At 42.4% G+C, this 24,792-nt stretch overlaps 1 protein-coding gene across 1 annotated transcript in view; it reads right to left on the bottom strand.

Annotated features, from left to right (window-relative positions):
• Window positions 1-24,792, bottom strand: part of DHRS11 (dehydrogenase/reductase 11) — a 66,122-nt gene that overhangs the window by 14,650 nt on the left and 26,680 nt on the right. Inside the window, exon 2 of the mRNA XM_037880316.2 lies at window positions 5,049-5,258. Within this exon, the coding sequence (XP_037736244.1) occupies window positions 5,049-5,258 (210 nt within the window). The remainder of the gene's footprint in view (window positions 1-5,048; window positions 5,259-24,792) is intronic.

The following is a 24,792-nucleotide window of genomic DNA, read 5'->3' as shown; positions in this document are numbered from 1 at the left end:
CAAGGACTGATAAAAATCTCAGGGCTTGTTTCCCAGTTGCTCCATTCTTGCACTTAGGGGAAGGGCACAAGGGTGGCTTTAAACCACCTTTGTACGCCCCATATGCTGGGGTCCTGCAGGAGCCTGGCTAGCCCCTGCCTTGAGACTGCTCGAATGTAGCCCTCTATGAGCCCCGGGACTTAAAGAATAGCCGTAATGCAGTATGTATCCGTGATGCCCCCGACGTCCCCCTACACCAGGGGCTGGAGCCAGGGGCTCTCTCCACACCATTCAAAGGAGCTCCTCTGTACAAGGGGCATTTTGTGGATATTTTCAGGCTAGGGGATATTTCCACCCATTTTAAGGCCCCTTTATGGGGCCAGAGTGGCATAAAATTCACACTCATACACTGTGCATTTGTTAAGTGCCAACAGCTTGCTCAGTGCTGTAGAGGACACAAAGCGGATGTGGTCCATGCCCTAAGAACCCTGCAGTCGGGGGTGCGGGGGGGAATAAACAACAGACAACAGTTCAGGTGACGAGGATCTAGAATCCTGCAGCAGAGCAGTAGGGGCTGTAATAAATAAATGATAGCACTTCTTCGGCTGGTGGAGCTACAGGTACAGGTTTCAAGGAAGAAACATGGGAAGAGGGATCGTTAAAAGTCAAAGTCAGTCTCAAAAGCTCATAAATGATGTAAGGAAAGAAGGAACAATTTAAAAACCCCTCCACTAGATTTAAGGCCATAAATGTCTCCTAACGAAGGGATCTACGGTTATTTGGGGATTTTTTTTCCCCCTCTCCTTCAGCACAGCTGGACTTTGAAATGCTTCCGTAACACCCTTCAAAATAAAATCGTTCTCTAATGCTTTTCTTCCTGCAGAACATTTGAAGAAATTCTCTACGAACTATTCAGAGCACTGCGAAGACCCAATGGCCCATGAAAGGAGCTGGCAGCCTCCGTTTCAAGAAACTCTTGAAAAGTTTTGGAAAGTGCATCAGAACCAGACCAGACAGATGTTGATGAGAGGCACACATGTGGCACTCAGTAAGCATATCCCTCTGATGCATATGTAGTTAGAGAGAGACAGCAAAAGCCCCACTACCAGACCAAAAGTTATACTCAGCTACAGTGTATTCAGAGAGTGAGATTTCCAAGCTGTGAAAAGAGGACTATTCAGAGAGGAAGAAAAACCCAGAGCTATTTTTAATGGCATTTTCAATGTTTACTAGCAGGTTAAAAGTCATGAGCCAGGTTCAGTAAAGCTGCTCAGATCAGGATGGCTTATAGCACACGGGGACCTGTGGTTTCCATGGACTTTCCCTCCAGATTAAAAGTGCCACTGAAATTGGGTTCGTTAGACACAAGTTAGGTTCAGCTCTCAGCTGCTGGCAAGCTTTCAATAAAGCCTTCATTTGGATAATATTTGGACATCCCGGTTTATCACAGGCGGCGTAACATCACCCTGACAATTAATGCCACAGCTAGGTCAAAGCAGAGACACACAGGTATGTTGTCTGCACACAATGAGCAGAACACACACTTCCAGTATGGAGGACTCTCTTTGTCATTTCCCATAACTTAAAATTAGAAAAAATAAAGTTTCCAGAAGAGGGAGAGAGAACAGAAAGTATCTCTCATGCTGTAAGATCCCAAATCACCTCACAACCCTGCCTCCATTGCAGACGGACTTCCGACGTTTAAAGGCACAGTGTGGTACAGAAAACAGAACCATAAATACATGCATTTATCGTTAATATTACAGTAGCATCTCCAGCTAAGATTCTGGTCCCATTATGCTAGGTACTGTATGTACATATCATAGAAGACTGTTTTTGTAAATAATGTGATAGAATTTCACAATTTCCTAGTACGGCGCGTGAAATCGGCTCAGTGGTATCCAGCTCTAATCAGATTTTGAACGGAAAACAAAGTACTAAAGACCAGAAAAAAAGGAATGCTATAGCTCATTAGGCTGAGGGGCGGGGGACTACGGACCTGAGCAAGCAAGATTTAAGCTAACTTGGGGTATGTTGGCTCAGGCTGCAATCACACCCAGTGGCTGCAGTCTAGACATACCCTTAGTCTGTGAGTGGACGTTTGACACAACTACGCGGTAATGACTCCCTGAGTGTGCAGGGATAGGACCGTCCTCTAGGGCTCCTGGAATCAGCATGCCACAGATTCCAGGTCACCAATATTACACACAGACCAGGAGAGAACATTCTATCACATGAAATCTATTAATCAGCCGTGGGTTATAGATACATCATCCACTTCCAAGGAGACCTTTGGAGCATTTGTCTACTATAAAGGGGACCTCCGTGTTGAAGAAGTGTGACACGATCACGACAAAATGCAAATCTACATGAAATTGAAAGCTTTTGTATTTTGGTACCAAGTCAAAAAAAAAATGGCTCATGTACTGGATTTGTCATATTTTTGTTTGGGGGGGGGGAGGGGGGATTTGGAGAGGGGGCTGCTTGAAAATAGGTCCTTTTTTCAATTAAAATGAAAACGAGGCCATTCCCAAGTTAAAAATAATGGGAACTCAGCACCTCTGAAAATCAGTCCCAAGGTAAAATATAATCCAGTTAAAATTCAGAATTAAACAGTGACGCAGTATTGCAGACCCCAGTAATATCACAACCCATAGTTTGGAATCCATGTAACACAAAATGACAAAGCATAGTTTTGGCAAGAAAAAGCAGAATAGTCCACAAGTGGCAAAGCCACAAGAAAGCAAACTGTGGTCTTTGCCTTCACGAAAGAGGACAGCAACAGCAGACCTATCCATGTAATGAAGTCATCCTGCAGGTATGTAGCAGACTCTCCTGGAATGCTGCCACTTCTGTAGCCCAGTGGGCTAGTTTGCCTTTATTTACTGCTTTGCATTATATTCTGATTTGCATTAGATTTAGCAGTAATGCAAGAAACCTACAGGCCTGTATCCTGTAAGACATTAGCTTCAGCAAGTTAGCATAAGGCTAAGACCTGTGACCCTGTGAACTTTGAACAGATAAACTTTGCACAGATAAACGGCCCAACCGAAAACCCCAAGTATTTGGGGAGTTTAAGGGGAAGTTCTGACCACAGATAAATAATTTAACTACAGAAGTGTCCTGGCAACGAACCGACATACATAACAAGTACATGAGATACATTTAAGGCTGGCCTGCTTACTTGCCTATATATCTTTTCTTATACGTTTCTTATGGGTTTGATTATTTGTTTTATTATAATAGGTTTATAGTAGAGTATATTTTGGCTGTAACATAAGGTACCTGCAAACCACATCCTGTATGTTGAGCTAAGGCAAAGTTAGCATACGTATGGTTTGGGACCTTTCACTAGATAAATGGTGATGAACTAAAGCATATGGTTCATATATGGCTGCAACCTTTAACATAGAGGATGCGTTGAAGTAGGTTGGCATAGGGGCTTTCCTAAGTTCATACCCTTTTAAACTTAACAGGTACACCACCACTTGGAACTTGGAAAGAGCCAAAATACCAGTTAGGACAGAAATAACAAATGTGATACCTAACCACAAAAGGGCCATGGTAACTAACAGACGTATACGATAATAAGTTAGGATCATTGATAAACTAACCTGTAGGAAAAAGACACTCCAATATTAGTAAGGTGAGGAAATACAAATAAGGAGAAGGGAAAAATCCCCTACTGAACATGCATCAAACATAGCGGCATCAGCATAACGTATTATAAAAGCCTAAGGGCGGTAGGAGAGAGAGATGTAGTCCTTGGGAGGTGCCACAATGATGGCCACTGGTGAAGATGAGGAAGGTGATGGTGATGAGGAAGACGATGGCTAACGTTTCAGGCTGTTCTACAAGGGATGGTGTGAGTATATGGGTGTGCAGATGTACATGCTGTCGTATTTCTATCAATCTTCCTAAGTTGGGGTGTTTGTGACCGTGCTAAATGTATTAATAAACTATATTTGTAAATATAAGAGAGTTCCTATAGTGTGTGATTTGCAACTGTGTACATCAGGGTTCCCAACTGTATAATAATTTAAATAATACTGGGCATGATCTTGGGGCAAGAATCTGGCAGCCCCCAAAGTGATAACCGGGGATTCTTAAGTAATCAATATAATTAATACATAATCTAAAGATCAGGCAACACTTCTAGGGTGGAACACAGCAGTTGTTTAACAGCACACAGCAACAGTGCTCAATTGAGATGGTGAACCTCTGTGGGGGGTGGAGATTTTGCAACACTTCTAAGATTATTTGTTAGGCTGTGCCTTCACATTTGCCAATCTTTTTCCCATGAAATTTATACCCATGTTTCACCCCATGCCAGAAAATGATCTCATTTAAAACCAAAACTTATTTTTCTTGGTAAAGAGAAGCCTGTGATGAGTACTATATTGGGGCAAAATAATCACTCCCCACCCCAAACTAGGCCAGGACCAGTGGATGCCTACAGCATATCAAGATAGAGAGGCGGGTCTATTGGCTAGGACACTGGGTTGTGACTCAAACTGGGTTTGATCTCTGGCTCAGCCACACCCTGCCTGGGTGACCGTGGGTAAGACACTATCTACCTAATGCCTCTGTTCCCCATGTGGAGACAACAGAATTTTCTACCTCACAGGAGTGGCCTGAAGATAAAATCCATGAATGACTGTGAGGTGCCCAGATACTAGAGTGATGAGGGCCAGATAAATGCCTAGGTAGACATACCACAGTGTATTTTTTAATTAGGATGTCCTCTCACCATCCCTGCTCCTTATTTCCCCACAGTCTCTTTGTATTTGGTTTTCACTCCACCTGGTCTCTGCTCCATTTTTTGCCCTATTTTTTCCGGTGGAGAGTTCCCTCCCTTTCTGCTCCCTTTTCCCCCAATCTCTGCCCTACTCTAATCACTCCTACATTCCAGATGGTTCAAGAATCAGGCAAAACACATTTTCCCACCCCTAGCACCCAGCCAGCAGGCGATACTTGTCTCTGCATCCAAACGCTTGGTCATGGCAAAGACTCTCTTCTCTCTGTCCAGCCCATCATAGTTCCCATTGTCTCGCGGGCGAACTACTCACATCTATCATCATCCTCCAACCCTCCGTTTTCCCAGACAGCAGGGGCTCGGGGCGAGCCAAGCCAGCATTGTTGATGCACACATCAACCCCTTGATGTAGAGTCTTGATTGCAGAGAACATAGATAGGATCTCCTCTTCATTGGACAGATCGCACTTATAGGGAATTAGGATGCCAGGGTATCCCGCACTCTGGCATTCTGCTGCCAATTTCTAGAGAAAGAAAAAAGGAAGGAAGAGAAAAGCAATCAGAATCCCTTCCCCTGGGAAAGGCCCAACTGATCAGCTGTGCACTTCATTTCTGCCAGCAAGTACTTTCGTTATTAGTTTATATTACAGCAGCACCTAACAGCCCCAACCAAGATCAAAGCCCCACTGCGCTAGACCTGTATAAATGCATAGTACGGGACAGTCGCTGCCCCAAAGAACTTGCAGTCTAAATAGGAAAAAGACAGACAAGGGGAACAGAGGCACAGACGGGGAAGTGACTCACTCAAGGTCACGGAGCCAGGAACAGAACCCAAATTCCAGCGTGGTACCCTATCCACTGGACCACGCTGCCTCTGCAGATAAGGCTGCCAGAATCTCCTGTTCTGATGACTAAAATTATGGTCCTTGACCCTTGATTTTAAAACGTCTTTGCAGAAAGGGACTAAGGCTAGGTCTACACTACAAGCTACACTACTGTAGCTATGCCACTGAGGCACAGTAGTGTAGACACTTGCTCTAGCGATGGAAGGGGGGTTTCAGTCACTGTAGTAAATCCACGCCCTCGAGAGGTAGTAGTTGGGATGATGGATGAATTCTCCCGTCGACCAAGCCATGTCTAAATCGGGGCTTAGTTTAGTTTAACTACATCTCTCCAAGATGTGATTTTTTCACACTCCTGAGCAATGTAGCTACATCAGCCTCAGTTTTAGGTGTAAACCAGGTCTCAGACTTGGCAAGAGGAGGCCTGATCTTATGTGTAGCATAGGCTGTCTTGCTAATTGCCTGTCACTTGCACATTACATTTGCTCATCCAGCTCCACAGAGCTTATCCTCTTGGGTTGGATGCTATAAATGTCACAGACATAACTACTCAAAACTGAATTCCCCTTGGTTTGCATTTGTAAGGCCAGATCCTTAGCTGGCGTAAATCAGCATCATTCCACTGAAGTGAATGGAGTTACATTGATTTACACTAGCTGACAATCTGGCCCCATGCTGTCTAATGTGTGTGCTGGATTGTAGTATTTTACAGTAAGAAGATCACCTCTGCACCTGGCAGATTTTTTAAATATCAGACATTTCCAAGTAGCTTGAATAAATTGAACCAGGGCACAGCCTGGACTGTGTTCTCAGAACCATTAAAGGATTTATACAAAGTTCAGTCTTGGCCCTTATGACTCTTCATTGGACAAGACAACTATCCTTCACTGAAGTCATTTTTTAAACACTTAAATGTGTTTATTATTCAGATCACTTAATTCAGCCGCCTTGCATGGTGCACATAATTGTCAACCTCTACATTTATAATAAAGAACAACAAAAAGCAAAATTTGTCCACTGAGCTGCTGGGCAGTAACTCAAACAAAACATATGCTCTTATCAAATAATCCCCCCAAAAACACCCAAAGGAGAGAAAGCCTTGTAAAACAGATAGCTTTGCCTTCTGCCCTGAAGATGGTCAGCAAATTTAGGGCCTGATCCAGTACTGTAAACCATGGGAGCCTTTCCATTTACTTCAATGGGAATTGGATCAGGCCTGGGGAGGAATGAATTCAAGTCAAAGGTCCTCCAAACACACCAATCCTGCACTGTTAGCTTGAGCTTTTTATTGATTTCAACAGGACTTAAGTATGTACTTAAAGTTAAGCACATGTTTAGGTCTTAGCTTCATCAGGGACTTGGTTTAAGCTGACTGGCTTCCATACAAGTACTTTTCAGCGCCATCCGCACTACAGCGTATGCACCATGAAACACTGATTTAGATCCACCGAGGGTCTGAGGTCTTGGCACACCCCAAAATGTACAGTAACAGAGCCCACGCCTGGAGGTGACTTGCTGTTGATTTAAGTTTCATTCATGTGGTGTAACTAGCCAAAATAAATTACAAAGCACCAGCTCTTGAAGGAATCTTAAAGGGCACTTAGGTTTGGGAGGACTGGCCTGTCTGCTGCCCATAAGGAAGCGATCGAGGTAAAGGTCTAAGGATCAGATCCAGCAGCCACTGACGTCAATGAAAAGACTCCCATTGATGTGAGCGGGCACTGGACCAGGCATTAGCATTGCTGTGCAAGAATGATTCCCAGGCTAGTGATCCAGCCCTGATCATCCAAGGTGTCTTACTGTGACAGACGTAAAGGGTACCATATATAATAATAGATATTATTAGTATTAATAATAATACAAATAATTAAATTGATCAATTATTATTAAATAATTCATAATAATAAATATTACCCTTCCCTTACCAAGTGATATATTCAAAGGGGTTAGCTCTACAAAATGGACTAAAACGTATCATTAATGCTTTTAGGTCATTCTGATCTCCTGTATATCAGAAGCCACTAAACCACCCATACTCAACCCAACAACCAGAGTTAGACCAAAGTACTGTATTACGGCCCTCGGTGACTAAACTATTGTACGCCCAACCTCGCTCTTCCCAGTTGAACTGAGGTGTTTGTTTTATAAACCAGTCTTTGCAGTAACAAGTAATTTAAACAACAACTAAAAGGCAAGCAAAAACCATGCCTGGCTTCTGGTGAGTCCTGTAGAAGACAAGGTCTGAGTGAAATTCACTCTCAAAAATACACACGCAGAGCTTTGTTAATGCAAGCAGCAGGAGGGGATGAGTGATTTAAGTTGAGCTCTCCGCAACAATCAGTTTGTCAAAGAAGCATCAGTGGAACATCGACATTAAAAGAACTAGCTCATTTTTAAAAGACACGGGGTGAAATAAATTCTGCCCCACCCAAGGCAATGGCAAAGCTCCCATTGATTTCAATGAAACCAGGATTTCCCCCACCGTGTACACATTTTGGGAACTAGTTACCTTGACATTGTCTTTTAAAATTAATACATAAGACAGAGTGAAAGCGTACCAGAGTTCACACATTGCCTTCTTGGAATATAAATACTCAGTTGGAATGTTAAATAACAACATATACCATATAAAGAGTTCCTTTCTTTGGGGGGGAAAAATTAAAAACCAAATCAGTAAATGAAACTGGATTCTCTTAACTGTTCCCCTTCCTTTTCCATAAAATATGAGGGTTACAGCTGGTTCACATTTTTCAAAATTCACCTTTTTGATTACATTTTCCATTGAAATATCTATTTTTGCCCAAGAGGGTTGGGGGGGAGGGAGAAATCAAAACAAAATGTGATTCTCTCTCCCCTACTCATTTTCTGATTAGCTCCAGTCAGAATTTTAAAATATTAGCAACTGCTTCAGGGGTGTTTTGGAGGGGGTTTTTTTTTGGAAGGGGGGGACTCAGTCGGGGAGGGGGAGTCAGAAAACCTCTGTTTTGTTCCCAGTTACTGCATTCGTTTGTGTGTCACAGCCACATTTTCAAAAGTTACGGTTTCATGTAATTCCACCTTTAGAGGCTGATCTTATCCTTTGAACCTAATTTTCAGAAGCACTCCGCTCCCACTGACTTCAGTTGGAGGTTTGCACTCTCAGAGCTCTTAAAATTCAGGAAGTTTGGGATTCCATCAAAGTCAACAGAGCTATCCTGATCTACACCAGCTGAGAATCCAGCTCAAAGAATCTCAGAGGTGGGTACCTAAAATCAGCGGCTACTTTTGAACATTTTGACCTTAACGTATCGCACTGGCAACACTAAAGCGCTTTAATGTGGCTTGTGTGGTTGTGGCAGAGAGCTCTCCCAGCGCTCTAAAAAAACCCACTTCCACAAGGGGCGGGGCTCCCAGCACTGGTGCACTCTTTACACTGGCACTTTACAGCGCTGAAACTTGCTGCACTCGGGGGTGTTTTTTCACACCCCTCAGTGAGACAGTTGCAGCACTGTAAATTGCCAGTGTAGACAAGCCTAATTCTGACTTGCCTCACAGGCATATTGTGAGGCTTTATTCATTAATGTTTGTGAAGAATTTTGAGATCTTGGGTGGGAAAGAGCTACTGTATTCCAGGTTTGGACAATGCACTCATTATTAGGGTATCTGAGCTGGAGACCATGTAAAATAATATTCATAAACCTTTCAATGTACACACACGGCACCTCCAAATAGGGGCTTGTGTCACTATAAACAATATACATAAGAAACAACAATGGTTAAAACCTCTAAAAAGTAAGAATATAAAAGCCAGATGGAAGGGTGGGGGGATTCGATACAAGAGTCATTTAAAAGACAAAGCACTTGAGAAGGAAAGACAATCTCACATCCTGCAAGCTACTGCAGTGAAGCAAAAGGTTGCCTGCTGACCTGCGGGGAGGTGGTGAGACCTCAGATAGGTTGGGGGAGGGAGTTAAGTCACAAGCAGATCAGCACTGTTTGTGCCAAAGCAAGGAACGTGATCCTTCGGGAATCATTCACTCAGCACTGGTGCAAATGATGAGACAAGGCGTAAGTCAACCAAGACTCAAACCCTGCCCCAGATAAAAGAGAAAAAAAAAATCAAGCTTTAAATATGCAAAGAATAGTACACAGCGATACAAATGCAAATGACGAGACAAGGTGTAAGTCATCCGAGACTCAAACCCTGCCCCAGATAAAAGAGGGGGGAAAAATCAAGCTTTAAAACATGCAAAGAATAGTACACAGTGATACAAAAGTCTGTACCACGAGTAAGAGTCTGTAAGGTGATGTCTTTTCAAATTAACCTTTCTCTGATATTTTTTCCATATCCTTATCCTTTATTTCCTTGAAATTTAGCTGGTCACCTTGGGTCTGATTCTCAGTTATGCGAAGGCCCTTTTATGCTACACTGGCAGCATAAAAGAGTGATGGGACTAAGAGTGGATGCAAGTGTAATTCAGGGTTAAAGTAGTTCTCAGAGCTTCCAAACAAGAGGAAAAGGAGTACTAGTGGCACCTTAGAGACTAACCAATTTATTTGAGCACAAGCTTTCATGAGCTACAGCTCACTTCATCGGATGCATCCGATGAAGTGAGCTGTAGCTCACGAAAGCTTATGCTCAAATAAATTGGTTAGTCTCTAAGGTGCCACTAGTACTCCTTTTCTTTTTGCGAATACAGACTAACAGGGCTGCTACTCTGAATCCAAACAAGAGGTAATTGACACCCACTTTAACACCCCTTTTACATGGCTAGAGTGGTGCAAAGCAGTGTTAAGCCTGGTCTACTCTGAAAATGTCCATCAGCATAGCTACATTTCTCGGGGGTGTGAAAAATCCACAGCCCTGAGAGATGTCGCTGTCTCTAACCCTTGTTGTAGACGGCACCAGGTCGATGGAAGAGTTCTTCCATCAACCTAGCTACCGCCTCTCTGGAAAGTGAATTAACTACACCGACAGGAGAACCCCTCCCAGCATTGCTCTGTGTGTCTACACTGAAGAGCTACAGCGACCCAGCTGCAGCGCTGAGTGTGTGCTGCAGTAGCATTTTACATATGTATACATAGTGTAAATGAGAATTAGTCCCTACATCCCCAAGTGACTTTAGCAAAAGAAAGACGTCTTTGTGTTTTGTTTCTCCCCAGACACACCTCTTCTGTTGAATCCCACAGGAATAATGGCGCTGAATTGAATGCAGTAAGCGTTTCAGGCTTTGGGTCTAGGGCTTGACTTCACTGCTAAAAAAAGATGCATTTTTTCATCTCAGGGTAACTAACATGCATGAACCATCCTGAATTAAAAATACAGGAAAGACCAGGCACTTAAGTTTTATATGAGGTAAACTGGGTAAAGTCTAAACTTCACGTGGGGTTATAGTGCTGACCTCGCCTAATTTACCTTGAGGTGAAGCAAAAATGCCAGGCTTTCACTGTGTTTTTACCATATTAGTTACCCTGAGGTAAAAAACACACACACCTTTTCAGCAATGAAGACAAGGCCTGATTATGATCTCACCTACACCAGTGCAAACCAGGAATAATTCCACTAAATTAATGGCATTACCAGATTAAAAACAGTGTAAACAAGAGATGACAGCACCTAGTATATTGACAGCCTGGTCCATGACTGGGACTTCTTGGCACTACAGTCATAAAAATAATGATTTATTTACTACTAATAATCAGGACCTGGGGGCCCAGTTCACGATTTCCTGCATCGTATACAATCACACCATGCAAAACTGATTTAAAGTGCTACCGTTATCATCTGGTAGCCTTTTATCCCCATTTTGCATTAATGTAAATAACTAAAGGTGCAGGGAAATTGTTCCCTAAACTACAAACGAACTTCCCTAATACTGGCCTTAGCATTACCCCCACTGACTTGTCTGGAGCTCCTCCTGGTTTACACCAGTGCAACTGCAATCACACAGTCATACCTTTAATTAGCAACTAAATCCCAGCAAAAGCGCCTTGTTACAAGTCACTGTCAGTTTGCACAATGTAATTTTACATTCAATTTTGTTGAATATTTGCCCTTAAAAAACAAAAAAGGGACATGCATACCATGCTCAGAGAGCACTGGGATTCATTACATATAGTAAACAACAAACCTCTACATTGTGAAAAGCATAATGATCCGGTATCAAAAATCTGGCAAGTGAGAACAGGGTGAAATTCTTTTCCTTCACAAGAAGCCTAAGAAAAGGTCTTTGTGCAGGCTTAGGGCTTAGGGCTCATTGTATCTGAACAGAAAGATGAAGATTATTGGATACATTTTTTTCCACAGTTCTATTGTACTTGGGTTTGTTTGTCCTGTTTTCCCCCTGAATTTAAGAGGCAAAACTCATAAAGCAGCATTACATTATGGGAACCAAAGGGAATTTGTATGTACGTGCTTTTTAATGTGTATGCTTCCAACATAAATATGGCTCAATTTATTATTCATTTGTGCAGCTTTAAGGGCCTGATTCTCCTCTCACAGCAGTGTAAGTCATTTGAAGTCAATGGTATTACACTGGTGTAAGTCAGAAGGGAATCAGGCCCTGAGTTTATTAGGTGTTTTTTTTTTTAATCCTGCCTGCATGCAGAGAGGAATAGAATCTTCACACACAGTCACAGGGGATATTAACATTGGTACTGTATTTTGTTTCCTTGCTTAGTTTTCATCTTTTATTGCAGGAGCTTGAATAGCTTTCCAGTGCACCACCTACACACTGTAATGCATTTGTTCTATGCATTCGCACCCTGGAAGCCACATCCTGGTCTCTGCTTCCGCTGCTTTAAAATTGCCCTCGTTTAGAGCAACATTGAGGCTCCTCAAACTTGCACACAGGGCAAAAGCCACGTCCAAACAGCCCCTGGGATCAGAAGGGGGCATGAAAGCAATAGACTTTTGCCTCCCTGTATCAGGTTTTGCATCAAGAACAATACAATGATCTAAACAATACAATGATCTAGCTCCATGTGGCTTATCTATCCTATGTTTTTGTATCCATTCGCCTGGGAGGTTGTGACCTAGTCTGAGCAATCCCTTAATCGTCTCCATGAGAATTTTTAAAGGCAAAAATCAGGTCATTTGAGAGGGAAAAAAGGTAAATGATCATATTAAAAAAAAATATTTACACGGACAAGATTCTGAATCTGGATGTGAAAGTCTTTTTAACATTATTTAACTGCATACACATGTTCTATGCTTGTACAGCACCCCACACAACAGAGGTCTCGTTACAAGATCGGGGCCACTAATAAAGAGAATAAATAATGTCACAGCATGGAGGGTGACAAGCTGTAGGCTTAACACACACAAGTGTGGATAAAGGACACAGCAATTGCATGCATTACCGTTGCTAATTAATCATGATCGGCGATTATTATAAGCATCCAGCTCTTTTATCAAACTAAATGATACAAAGCTAATGAAATGAGAGGCTCTGCGGCTCTCCGTGTGTGTTAATCATTCAACAGCCGCAGCCCAAAATTCTCCAGAGGATCCCCTCTCACCCCTTCCGAAGGGCCCTGATGCTAATGAGAAACAGCATCTCATCGCTGATATGTCACATTAGACACAGTGACAGCTTCCAGTATGAGGCGATAGTCACATGATGTCTGGCTGCTGGGGAGAGATGGACTCTGGCTACAAACATCCACCAAATCACTTGCAAACTCTGTAGCCTGCAGCCGTTTCACCAATGTGACATTTCAGCGGGTGAAATAAAATGTACATGGCATTAAAGGGAGCTTTCTTTTCCTTTATAGCCCTTCTCTCTGTATCCAAAGTGACTGGCCTATGCGTTTGCAGGACAGTGGGGACACAACCCATCCTGATGTGGTGCAGTGCATGACTATGTGACATACCACGTATCATAAGTAGTTTCCTCCACAGGAGACTGATTTGTGTTGCATCCTGACAATGCAAAAAGATAACATGTTGCCTCTGCAAAAACTCAATCAATAAATGGCCCACAGCCACACCAACTTGTGCTGTGATCTCACCCGCTCTCGTGCTCTATGCAGCCTTGTGCAGGGTCAGTGCTTGAACAAGAGGCATTCAAGGAGCATCTTGAGAGGGTGTGGTCAAGGATTTCAGAGATGGCACCGTTCCCTCCATGTCCAGGGTGAATAACTGTGGTAGTGTGGCGCTAGGATTTCAGAGCACATGCTGATTTTTGGATGAGATGTAAAACTAAGGCGTTAGCTGCTTGCAGCGTTTTCCTCATGGGCCATCTCCAGACCGACTGAAATCAGTGGAGCCCTTCCGTTGACTTCCATGGCTGTTGAATTAGGCCCCATCCGGGTAAGGTGCTAATCCAAGCTGGAACCTGGGTGGCCAACAAGGCTGCCTATCTAAATTCCAACTACATTTCTACGGGATACAGTGGCCCAGATTGCATTGTCCTACAGAAACACCAGTGAGATGAGGCTTGGAAGCTGAAAACCCTGCAAGGATACCCTCCATGTTTTCCCCAAAAGCGTCCCAGTAAATGGACAGCAGCTTTGCCCCCGCAGCTCCTCTGCATCCCAGTTCCCACTTAGGGCAGAGGTTCAGTATAACAAGAGTGATAAACCAATGCATTAAAGGTATCTCCTGTCTGGGGGACGCTAACAAGCCTGGCAGGCAACTTTCACTACTTATTAACAGAGTTATTCTTTTGTCAGCTATCACAGAGGTGAACTTCAAACAAAACCTCCAGGTCCAAATGCTATGAAATTCGGGGTTGGTCAGAATTCAAACCAAGACCCAGATCTGAATTTTGCAGCTGGTCCATATCAATATAATGAGTCAAAGCCCACAGATCTAAATACCCTGGTTAAAATCCTGGCCCTAATGAAGTCAGTGGAAGCTTTGCCATTGACTTCACTGGCAATTTCACTCCCTGAACTTTCAGAGTGTTTGAGATCTGACTCCAGAGCCAAATTTTGCAGCTCAGGCACTTCTCAAAGCGTTTTCCTTTTCATCAGTCCATGACTGAGAATGAAGGAAACAGATTCTCTTAACCCTGTTGCACATAGGAAAGCTAAACTATGCAGGTTCCAAGGACGTAAGCAGCTACAATGCATCCTGAATCTGCTGTTGTGAGGGCAGTGGGAATTCTGCTTTCAGAATGCTTTGTTCCACTTGTACAATTACTCAAGGAGGTAGAGAGCATCTGTCAGAGTCACCAAGGGGGCACAAGAAAAATGATCATCTTCTAAATAAACATTAGAGACAGAGAAAAAACAAATGTTATGGCGCACAAGGAAAATGGGGGGAAAAAGTACACTGTGAAATCTTCTCTACTTGTCACAGGATTTGCAGAGAGAAATGGGAGAGAGTGCAGTGGGAACTGACGTGTGATTGCAGTGTATTTACAAATAATACAGGACCTGTTAACCACAAAACCAAAGCGTGGGCATTGGCTCCTATCCAGCTTGCCTCTGATGCGACAGATTCCTCAATGCAACATGCGAACAAGAGAGAGAGAACTTTGAAATACATGGCCCCCTACAGCTTTGCAAGAATCAACATTCTGTTCATCTGCCAGCAGAAATTAGGACAGCAACATAACTCAGAACTGTGCAACTCATTCACTCCTCTGGCTTTCGTGGAAATGAGGAGAGACAGCAACATGGTCAAAGAGGCCAGAAAATCCTAACAAGAAAATTTCTCCCTAGCAGAACTTAATGAATTCTGCATCCTAAAAGTGTGACCTGGGAGGCACAACTGGGGATCAGGGTTCTGACTCCAGCTCTCCTGATCACTTGCTGTGTGGCCTTCGACAAGTCACAACCTCCAATGAGTCTCCACTGGGATGAGGAGACTCACAGGCTGAGATTGGGTTTGAGTGCCCAATTCTCATTTATTTTAATTGGAGTTGGACATCCAAATCTCTTAGGCGACTTTGCAAATCTCAGCCTTAATGTCTAAGGGTCTAATCCAAAACCCATTGTCTTCAATGGGCACTAGATCAGGTCCTAAAACACTTCAAATTACTTAAAGGAAGGCGCTATACTAATGCAAACTGTGATTACTATTATTACTAGCATTACAGAACAAAAGGGGGGGCACTTGCTGAGTTCAGCCTAAATGACGGGGAAATCGATACATTTGAATAGCATCATTCTGTCTGTTGGGCTCTGCTTGTTCTGAGCTAGCCAATATTTCTGTAGGACACAGCATAAAATTGCCCCTCTGATTGAATGATAGCCCTCCGCCCCCTTATTGTGAGTGGTTTCATTTGGCCATCTATGTGATTTTGCTGATAGGCCCACTGTGTGCTGATAAGGTTTGAAGGAAGATGTGTGTTTAAAAAGAGGGGAAAAGACTGTAGCATACACTTAAAGAAACATTTTTAAAAGGCCAGCAGCAGTTAGGCAAATTAAAAGAAGCATCCAGAGCTGCTGGGAGGTGTTCAGATTTTAAAATTTAATCAAAGCTAATGTTAAAATTATATAATACACAGGTTAAGGAAGGAGTGTCTGTACATCTGGGTATAGGGCTTAGATCATCCAAAATTACAAAGTTGGTTTTAAAAGTCATAAATTACATACAAAACAATCTGCAATAACCCAAATTTAGATTAAAATTTAATACAGCATCCAAGTTATACAGAGAGTTGGTTTTAGAAAGCAAATACAGCAATGACCGTATGAGACTCTAGGCAGACACAGCTGATAAGATGGAAGGGGCCATTCATCCATTTTGATCGTAGCTTTACATCAAGGCGTCAGCTTTCATGATTATTTCAGTGGTTGAGAGAGACATAATGCCCCAAGTTCAGAGATCTTCCCAGCCAGAAAACAATCGTGCAGCCTGGATGCCAATACCTCAAAAGGGAGAGCTTACCACGCCATATTTGCCCGTTACAAAGTATCACAGCAGAAGAGTCTCCACAGCGTTGGTGGTCACATTCTTTGCTCCCAGAAGCCTGTCCGTGGCCATGTACTTTCTGTACTTGGGATAAGATCTTAATTTGCTCCCAAATGCAATCACTGTATCTTGGTACGTCGTGCCAAGGGAACAGGAAGTCCTAGTAAACAACCTACGCCAGGCACTCAGACACCAAAGGTCACTCTCGATTTTAGGATTTCTGAGCAGCAGACGGCACATGTTAAGCCATCATGCCCACGGCCGTGTAAAATAAACTTTTCAGGAAATTAAGATACACTAATCCAAATGCTGCAGTTAACACGCAGCACAAAGAGCTCGGTCAGTTGGAAGAATATTTCCTTCTGTCCTCTTCCTGATAAGATAATTCTCTCCCCCGCTGAGTCTCCCTAAGAAACTTCACTTGAGATAGATAGAGATAGAGAGATTTTACATACATACACACACACACACACCCACCCCATCAGGTCCCTGCTCCCCCAAGATACAGAAGAAAACAGAACACAGGGCACATGAGTAAACCTACTGGAGACCTGATCCTGTGAAACAGTGTCAAAACTGTTTGGATCAGATTCTCATTTACAGTGCAGAGGGGCCTTAAAATGGGCATGAATTACATTTACATCCAGACCAGTGTAAAAGGGCCTTGTGTAAATGGGAATAAGGCTCCCTCTATCTTGTAATTAAATGTTTAATTGAGGCAAGTGGGGCAATACCCCCAAATTCTGGCATCTGCAGAACATTAAAAAGTTCTAACTGTGGGTGGCTGGGAAGAGAGTGGAGAAAATTAATAGCAACTAATTCCAAACTGACTTCACCTGTCTCTTATTACTGGGAACAGCAAGACAACTGGGCAAAGACGTAACAAGAATGAAATAAAACATCAGGTAGGCTCAAGACTGAGCTGGTCTTAGTTTCGCAAATCTTGGCCATTTTTAATGTTCCTGAATTGCTCTTCTTTTTAAAAAACTTACAAAGTGCACTGCAGTACACCCAAGGATGATGTGAGAATTTTGTTCAATTACTGTTCCAGCAGTGCCTGGAATTTTGACGGTCACTGTCACTTTCCATCATGGTAAAGCAGGATGCAGTCATTGGATGTTAATGTACCAAGGTACAGAAAACAAAAACAGGACATCCACTATATCTCAAGGTTACCAAGAATCACTGTGCATCTTGGATAACAAAGAGTAAAAAAAAAAAAAAAAACCAACAAAAAAAAACCAACACCACACATTTACAAGCTGTAAAAGTGTAGAGAAACACACACACACAGTCTTTCTTATTTCATTCTCATTGATGCAGGTTTATTGGAGCGATCCAAAATGTTTCAAATTTGAGTTAATTTTGAATTCCAAGATTCAAAATAATGGTAGGAGAGGGGGAATTTTAAACTGTGTGTGGGAAATTACACACGCACACACATTTCTCCCCACACGACCGCAAAGACCAGTAGAGCTGGCTGAAATTCAATGTAATTTCAATGTTTTTAAAATAAATGGGGGGGGGGGGACCAATCAAATCCTCATCAAATTTCCCCCCCAGCCGGGTCTATATGGTCTCCAGTTGTATATGCACGTTTCCCAGCACACTTCTGCACATAGGACAAATCATTGCGGTTACTCTGAGGCACATGCCTACTCAAGGGAGGTTTAAACAGTTGTTGCTTCTCCAGTTTTGAGGGCTGATCTAAGAGCCATGGGACAGTTCAGAAGAATAGGGAACACCTAAAACTTTAGGACATGCTTCACCTCCTTCATCTTTGCTAGATTAGGGAAGAAGTAACACAGAACCAGATAGGCAAAGGTGGGATGGTGGCAGAAGGTGACTAAGGGCTGGTCTACACTACGGGGGGAGGGAGGGGTCGATCTAAGTTACGCAACTTCAGCTATGTGAATAACGTAGCTGAAGTTGATGTACTTAGATCTACCTACTGCGGTGTCTTCACTGTGGTGCGTTGACAGAAGACGCTCTCCCGTCGATTCCCCTTGCGCTTTTCGTTGAGGTGGAGTACCAGAGTCGACATTAGAGCGATCAGCAGTCGATTTATCATGTCTATACTAGACATGATAAATCGCCCCCCGCTGGAGTGACCGCTGCCCGTCAATCTGGCCGGTAGCGTAGACAAGCCCTCATGCTCTGATCTATGCTTTCCATTGACTTCAATGAGCTTAGGATCTGGCCCTCACAGAGCTAGCCCTGGCCAGCAAAAGGTTACTACTTGGCCTGATTCTGATTTCACTTGCATCAGTGGTAAATTAGAAATAATATGACTGAAGTCAATGTAGTTACACTAGAGAAAGAGAGACCAGAATCAGGCCCACTTGCCGTAGGCCAGCGCATAGGGGAAGACTGAGGGGAGAGAATGGATCTGCCAATGCTTGCAGCATCCGAATGGTGATGTGAAAAGAACAGAAACACTAGCAGACAGGGATTTATGTTTAAAGGTTCAACTTCAGTCCTTTGCCCCCTGGGTGTGCTGAAGCTGGCATCACTCACGGGACTGACTGTGTGGACAAGACCACAGGGAAGCCTGGGGGAAGCGTTTTGCATATTCCCTTGGGGAATGAGAACATACCCTCAAATGTATCCAGAGAGAGAGAGATCCGTCATGCCATTTAAAGTCCACTCCAGGATTCTGCCCCCCTTATTCCCCTCCATGGGGAAAATTTTTAATTCTGCACTGAAAGAAACTAGTTTTGCAATTTCAGGTTTCTCAGGCGATCCATTGCCTTTTCTTTGGTTTGGCTTTCAGCATAAGTTTTCAGTGCACTGTTGTGAGCCAGAGAGAAACCAACATTTCTAACCTCTCTGTTTCCACATTCAGCTGGCTAGTGCTTTTAAACATTCAGTACAACACTGGCATGAAAAAAGATCAGGCCTAGATGCCATAAACCCAAGCATATGGACCTTGATGGAGATTCAAACAAAACAGAAGGGTAGACCAGCTGATGATGATCCAGAGCTGCTAATGCTGTTTTCCTGAGGATTGCAAAGGACACACTTTGCCTCTAGTTAATCTCATCATCTTGGCGTTAGAAACCACATACAACAGCATGTAGTTCTTCCTCACTTAATGAAGGGCTCCGCTGTCAAGATTGACCACAGCAATCATCCCAGAAAATCTCCTGAGGGGTTTTTTTTTGGTTGTTGTTGTTCTGTGCAGTTTGCCACCTGCAGAAACATGACTCAAGATGGCTCTTTTCATCTCCCAGGTTACGTCTGCCCTAGCAAATTCTCTTTGAGAACAAAGCACCTGGTGTACATCGCTGGCGTTCAGTCTCAGCCAAAAATCGCTTAATGGGATCTTGTGAATAAAGGAAAGTCACAGGCTCTCTTCAAAGACAGACCAGCCTCATGGAAGTTTGCAAAGAAATGGTGCTATGGAAAATATGGATGGCAACTCTACAAACTGAAGGAGATTGTGATATTCTTCCAGGGCATCATTTAACTCTTAGCCAATCCTAAACAAAACACTAGGGACATTTTCTCTGGGTTTCAGAAGGATAGCAGCTGCTGAGCCAACAGACAGCTCAAACAGGAAACAAAGGGTAGGAATAAACAGACAGTGTTCACAGTGAAGAGAGGTAAACAGCAGGGTTCCCCAAAGATCTGTACTGGGACCAGTGCTGTTCAACATATTCATACATGAGCTGGGAAAAAAGGGGGTTAACAGTGAGGTGGCGAAGTCTGCAGATGATACAAAATTACTCAAGACAGTTAAGTCCAAGGCTGACTGTGAAGAGTTACAAAGGGATCTCACAAAACTAGGTGACTGGGCAACAAAATGGCAGAGGAAATTCAGTGCTGATAAATGCAAAGTAAAGCACAGTGGAAAACATAATCCCAACTAGACCCCATCATTTTGTGGGTATAAATTAGCTGTTAACACTCAAGAAAGAGATCTTGGCGTCATTGTGGATAATTCTCTGAAAACATCTGCTCATTATGCAGTGGCAGTCAAAAAGCTAACTGAACATTACAAACCATTATGTAAGGGATAGATAATATGACAGAAGATATCATAATGCCACAACATAAATCCATGGCACACCCACAGCTTGAATACTGAGTGCAGTTCTGGTCAACCCATCTCAAAAAAGATATTTTAGCATTGGGAAAAGTACAGAGAAAGGCAACAAAAATAATTAGGGATAAGGAACAGCTTCCATATGGGCAGGTTCATCTTAGAAAAGACACAACTAAGCAGAGATATGGTAGAGATCTATAAAATCATGAATGGTGTGGAGAAAGTGAATCAAGAAGTGTTACTCATCCTTTCACAAAACACAAGAACCAGAGGTCGCCCAAGAAACCAATAGGCAGCAGATTTAAAACTAACATAAGGAAGTATTTCTTCACACAACACACAGTCAACCTGTGGCATTCGTTGCCAGGGGATGTTGTGAGGGCCAAAACTATAATGGGGTTCAAAAGAGAATTAGATAAGTTCATGAAGGAAAGGTCCATCAGTGGCTAGTAGCCAAGATGGCCAGGGACACCCAAGCCCATGCCTCTGAACCTCTGACTGCCAGAAGCTAGGACTGGACAACACAGAATGGATCACTTGATAAATTGCCCTGTTCTGTTCATTCCCTCTGAAGCATCTGACACCGGCAACTGTTGGAAGACAGGAGACTGAGCTAGATGGACCACTGGTCTGGCCATTCTTAATGTTCTTATATAAATAATACATTTTACTGTCTTTGCTCACAGCTCTTAAATAGTAATAATGATAATCATAAAACTTAGCACCAATATTGCCTGTTTTAATCATAAATATCAAAGCACTTTACAAAAGGTGGGTGCGCATCATTATCCCCATTTTACAGATGGTGGAAATGAGGCACAGAGAGGCGAAGTGACTTGGCCAAGGTCACACTACAATAGAGTGACAGAGAGAACCGAGGTCGCCTGACTTCCAGTCTGGTACTGTATCCTTTTGCCTTTATACAGCCTTCTGTCTCAACTTGAGATGAGAGATGTCTCAAATCGGGTTCCCAAAAAGTGAGGCACTGAAAATTGATAGAGGATTTGAAAATATTTAGGCGTTAAGTAACACAGCAGGTGACTAACAGAACAAGGACCAAAACCCAGATCTGAGTCCTTACCCTGTAGTTTAGTCACCACTACACTCGACAAGGCCACAAGGGACCCCGGTGACCATCTAGTCCAACCTGCTGTGTAACACAGGCCATAGAACTTCCCCAAAACAATTCCTAGAGCAGATCTTTTAGAAAAACGTCCAATCTTGATTTCAAAATTGCCAGTGATGGACAATCCATCACAACCCTTGCTAAATTGCTCCAGTGGTTAATTATCCTTGCTGTTAAAAATGTACACCTGAGTTCCAGTCTGAATTTGTCTAGCTTATTAGGCTAATCCCTCCTAACATTCTCCATTGGAAATAGACATTGATCAGAACAGTAAATTCCCTGCTGTTAAGATGACCAAGAACTCAAATAGGGCTGGACCATTTCCATAGGCCAGATTTTCATTTACGCAGAGACTAGTCAGCTTCTGATCACACCTACAGGGGGTGAATAATACAAAAGGCAGTACAGTGAGTCTCTCTAGACATTTATACTAAGCTAATCACCTTGATGTCTATGAAGTGACAGCTTCGATACAGAAATGGGAAAGCCAGGAAATTTTAAAAGCATACGGTAAGCATTTGGTACATGAAGGTGAACTTCAAAGGACAGATTTATCAGCTGAATACCCTTGCTACAGTTTCAACTAAGGCCTTTTCTACATGCAGGAGTTGCATTACTTTAACTACATGACTACTGTTACAGCACCAAAACCCCCACAGCATAGACACAGTTAAAAGTGCTTATACCGGTACAGCTTATACTCACAGGAGGTGGGATGAGCCTCACAGAATAAGGGACTTTTATACAAGTATAACTGCTTCCATACTAGGGGTTGTACTAGTATAATAATTTCCGGAAAAATTTTCACCCTTAGCCAAAATAGTTATACTAGCGCAAAATCTGTGTGTAGACCAGGCTGAAGGGTCTGATTCTTCATTGCTCTGTGATTTGTGGGGTTATTTACACCAGTGGAAAATGGGTCTGAAATGTGTACGCAGTTAAACACGATTTGGAATCAGGCTGGGAATGTTTTCTTAGCGTCTAACCGGAGATCTAATCACTGCTCCTGCCCAGTCCCAACTCCTTTTGTTCCCATACAATCAATCTCATTGTCATGATCTCATTTAAACCAGGATGCCCTATGGGGGAAGATTATTTCCTGGCAGTTAACCACCAGCTGGTAGAGTTGAAGATTTCAGATGAAGCCCTAGCCCTTTAACCCAGCTTGTCATTAAGTGCCAGCCAGGTGGCCATTAGTACCATTATATATTAGGAAAATATAACAAAGAAAAAATAATTACTTCACATGTTCAAAAGTTAAAAATGGAACCGCCCATTGCCACAGAGACAGTATTTCCTAGCTACTAAGCCTGAAAAGTAGCCAATACAAAAGCAGGATTTGAGCAGGTCATTCCCAACATCCTGTTAGACTTATAATTGTTCATTAAGCACAATGTTTTGCAAGGAGCATCCCTTCAGTGAGGTTCTACTGCATCAGATACTTGATATATAGGGCAGGAATGTCCTCTCACTTATACCAGTCTTACCATTGATTGTGTCTGTGTTAACCTTGACCTAAACTAGCATAAAGGAAAGAAGAACTAGGTTTCCAATAAAGAGCCAAAGGAAGGAATCTGGTCCAGCTGTTTAGGATAGGTTTGGTTACCTTTTTTTTTTTTAAAAACTGCATCTTGCTGTATCATATGACATGTGCCATGCACATTAAAAATAGACAGCAGCAGTCCTCACAAGACTTTTGTGCACTAGACAATTGTAAAGGACACAGTTACATACTTTAGACCCAAAATTTAGGATCCAGTAAATAATACTTAAAAATTTTACAAAAACTTAATATAAATATTTAAATGACTCTTAAAAAAGGTTTAGGCCCTGATTTGGCAAACTAACCCATTAACTCTATGCTTAATTCATATACTTGAAGGCCAGAACGAACCATAAGATCATCTACTCCATCCACTTGTATATCACAGGTATATAAATCCCTTTGGCTTAAAGTTAAGCACGTACTTAAGCACTTTCCTGAAAGGGACAGACTGGTGTAAACGCTTACGCGCTTTGCTATATCAAAGTCTTAAATATTTCACCTTGCAATGTTGTAACCCAAATGTTCCATAACAAGAAACTGACTAGAAAGGAAAGTGAAACTGTCTCCTCTGTTTTCATTTTCTAAGGTGAGTGAACTACAAAAAAAAATAAACTGCATCAATGGTGAAAGGAAATTGGGTTTTGTAAGTTATTTCCATTTTTACTTATTGACAAGTTTGATGCTTGTTTTAAATAAGATGTAAAGCCAGGATGGTAACACAAGAAAGGCACTGCAGCCCAGCGGACAGCACCAGGAGTTCTGGCACAATTTTTATAGTGGGGGTGCTGAGAGCCATTGCACCAAACTGCAAACCCTGTATATGATGGAAATTACTTCAAGCCAGGGGTGTAGCAGATCCTAGTTCCAGCACCTATGGATAGTGAACTGGACTGCGACACAGGAGACCTGGATTTGCTTGCCACTTCTCTGTCACTGCCCTGTTGATTGACCTTGGTCAAGTCATTTCACCTCTCTGTGCCTTAGTTTCCCAATCTGTAAAATGAGAATAATGATACTTATCTCCTTTGTAAAGCGCTTTGTGATCTACAGATGAAAACACTAGATTTTTACACTAGATAGGAACTAGATTTTTTTTTTGTTTATCTTTAAATCACCAAAAGCAATTGGGGTTGCCTATAAACAAAAGTTTAGTCCTTGTTTAACTACAATTGGCTTTTTAAATGATTTCATTAAGCAGGTGGAAAGCCCTCTTGGGAGACATTCAAACAGTGTCTGAGTTATATCAATTTAACTAAATTCTTTCAAACAGATTTAAGTGTACCACACAGGAATATGCATCGGTTTAACTAAATCAATTTACAAAACAAGTTTAACTAAACTGGTGCAATATTTGGGTATTAAATCCCCCTAACCTGGTGTGATATTTGGGTATTAAATCCCCCTAACTTTTTGGTTTTAAATGGATTAAAGCAATGTATTTTAAACATAGTTAGTACACTGCTCCTCAACTCAGATCTTCTGTTCCAAGAGGCATGGCAGAAGAGAAAGACTACTTTTGCCCAGATCCCCAAAATATTTAGGTACCTAACTCCCATTAATTTCAGTGGGAGTTAGGCACCTAAATACCTTTGAGGATCTGGGCTTTTGAAATAGAACATTGCAAGTGGAAAGGCGAACACATGCAGATTA

This window comes from Chelonia mydas, chromosome 17 (assembly GCF_015237465.2).
Source record: "Chelonia mydas isolate rCheMyd1 chromosome 17, rCheMyd1.pri.v2, whole genome shotgun sequence".
In the NCBI taxonomy this organism is placed as follows: Eukaryota; Metazoa; Chordata; order Testudines; family Cheloniidae; genus Chelonia; species Chelonia mydas.
This window is presented reverse-complemented; position numbering and strand designations above follow the sequence as displayed.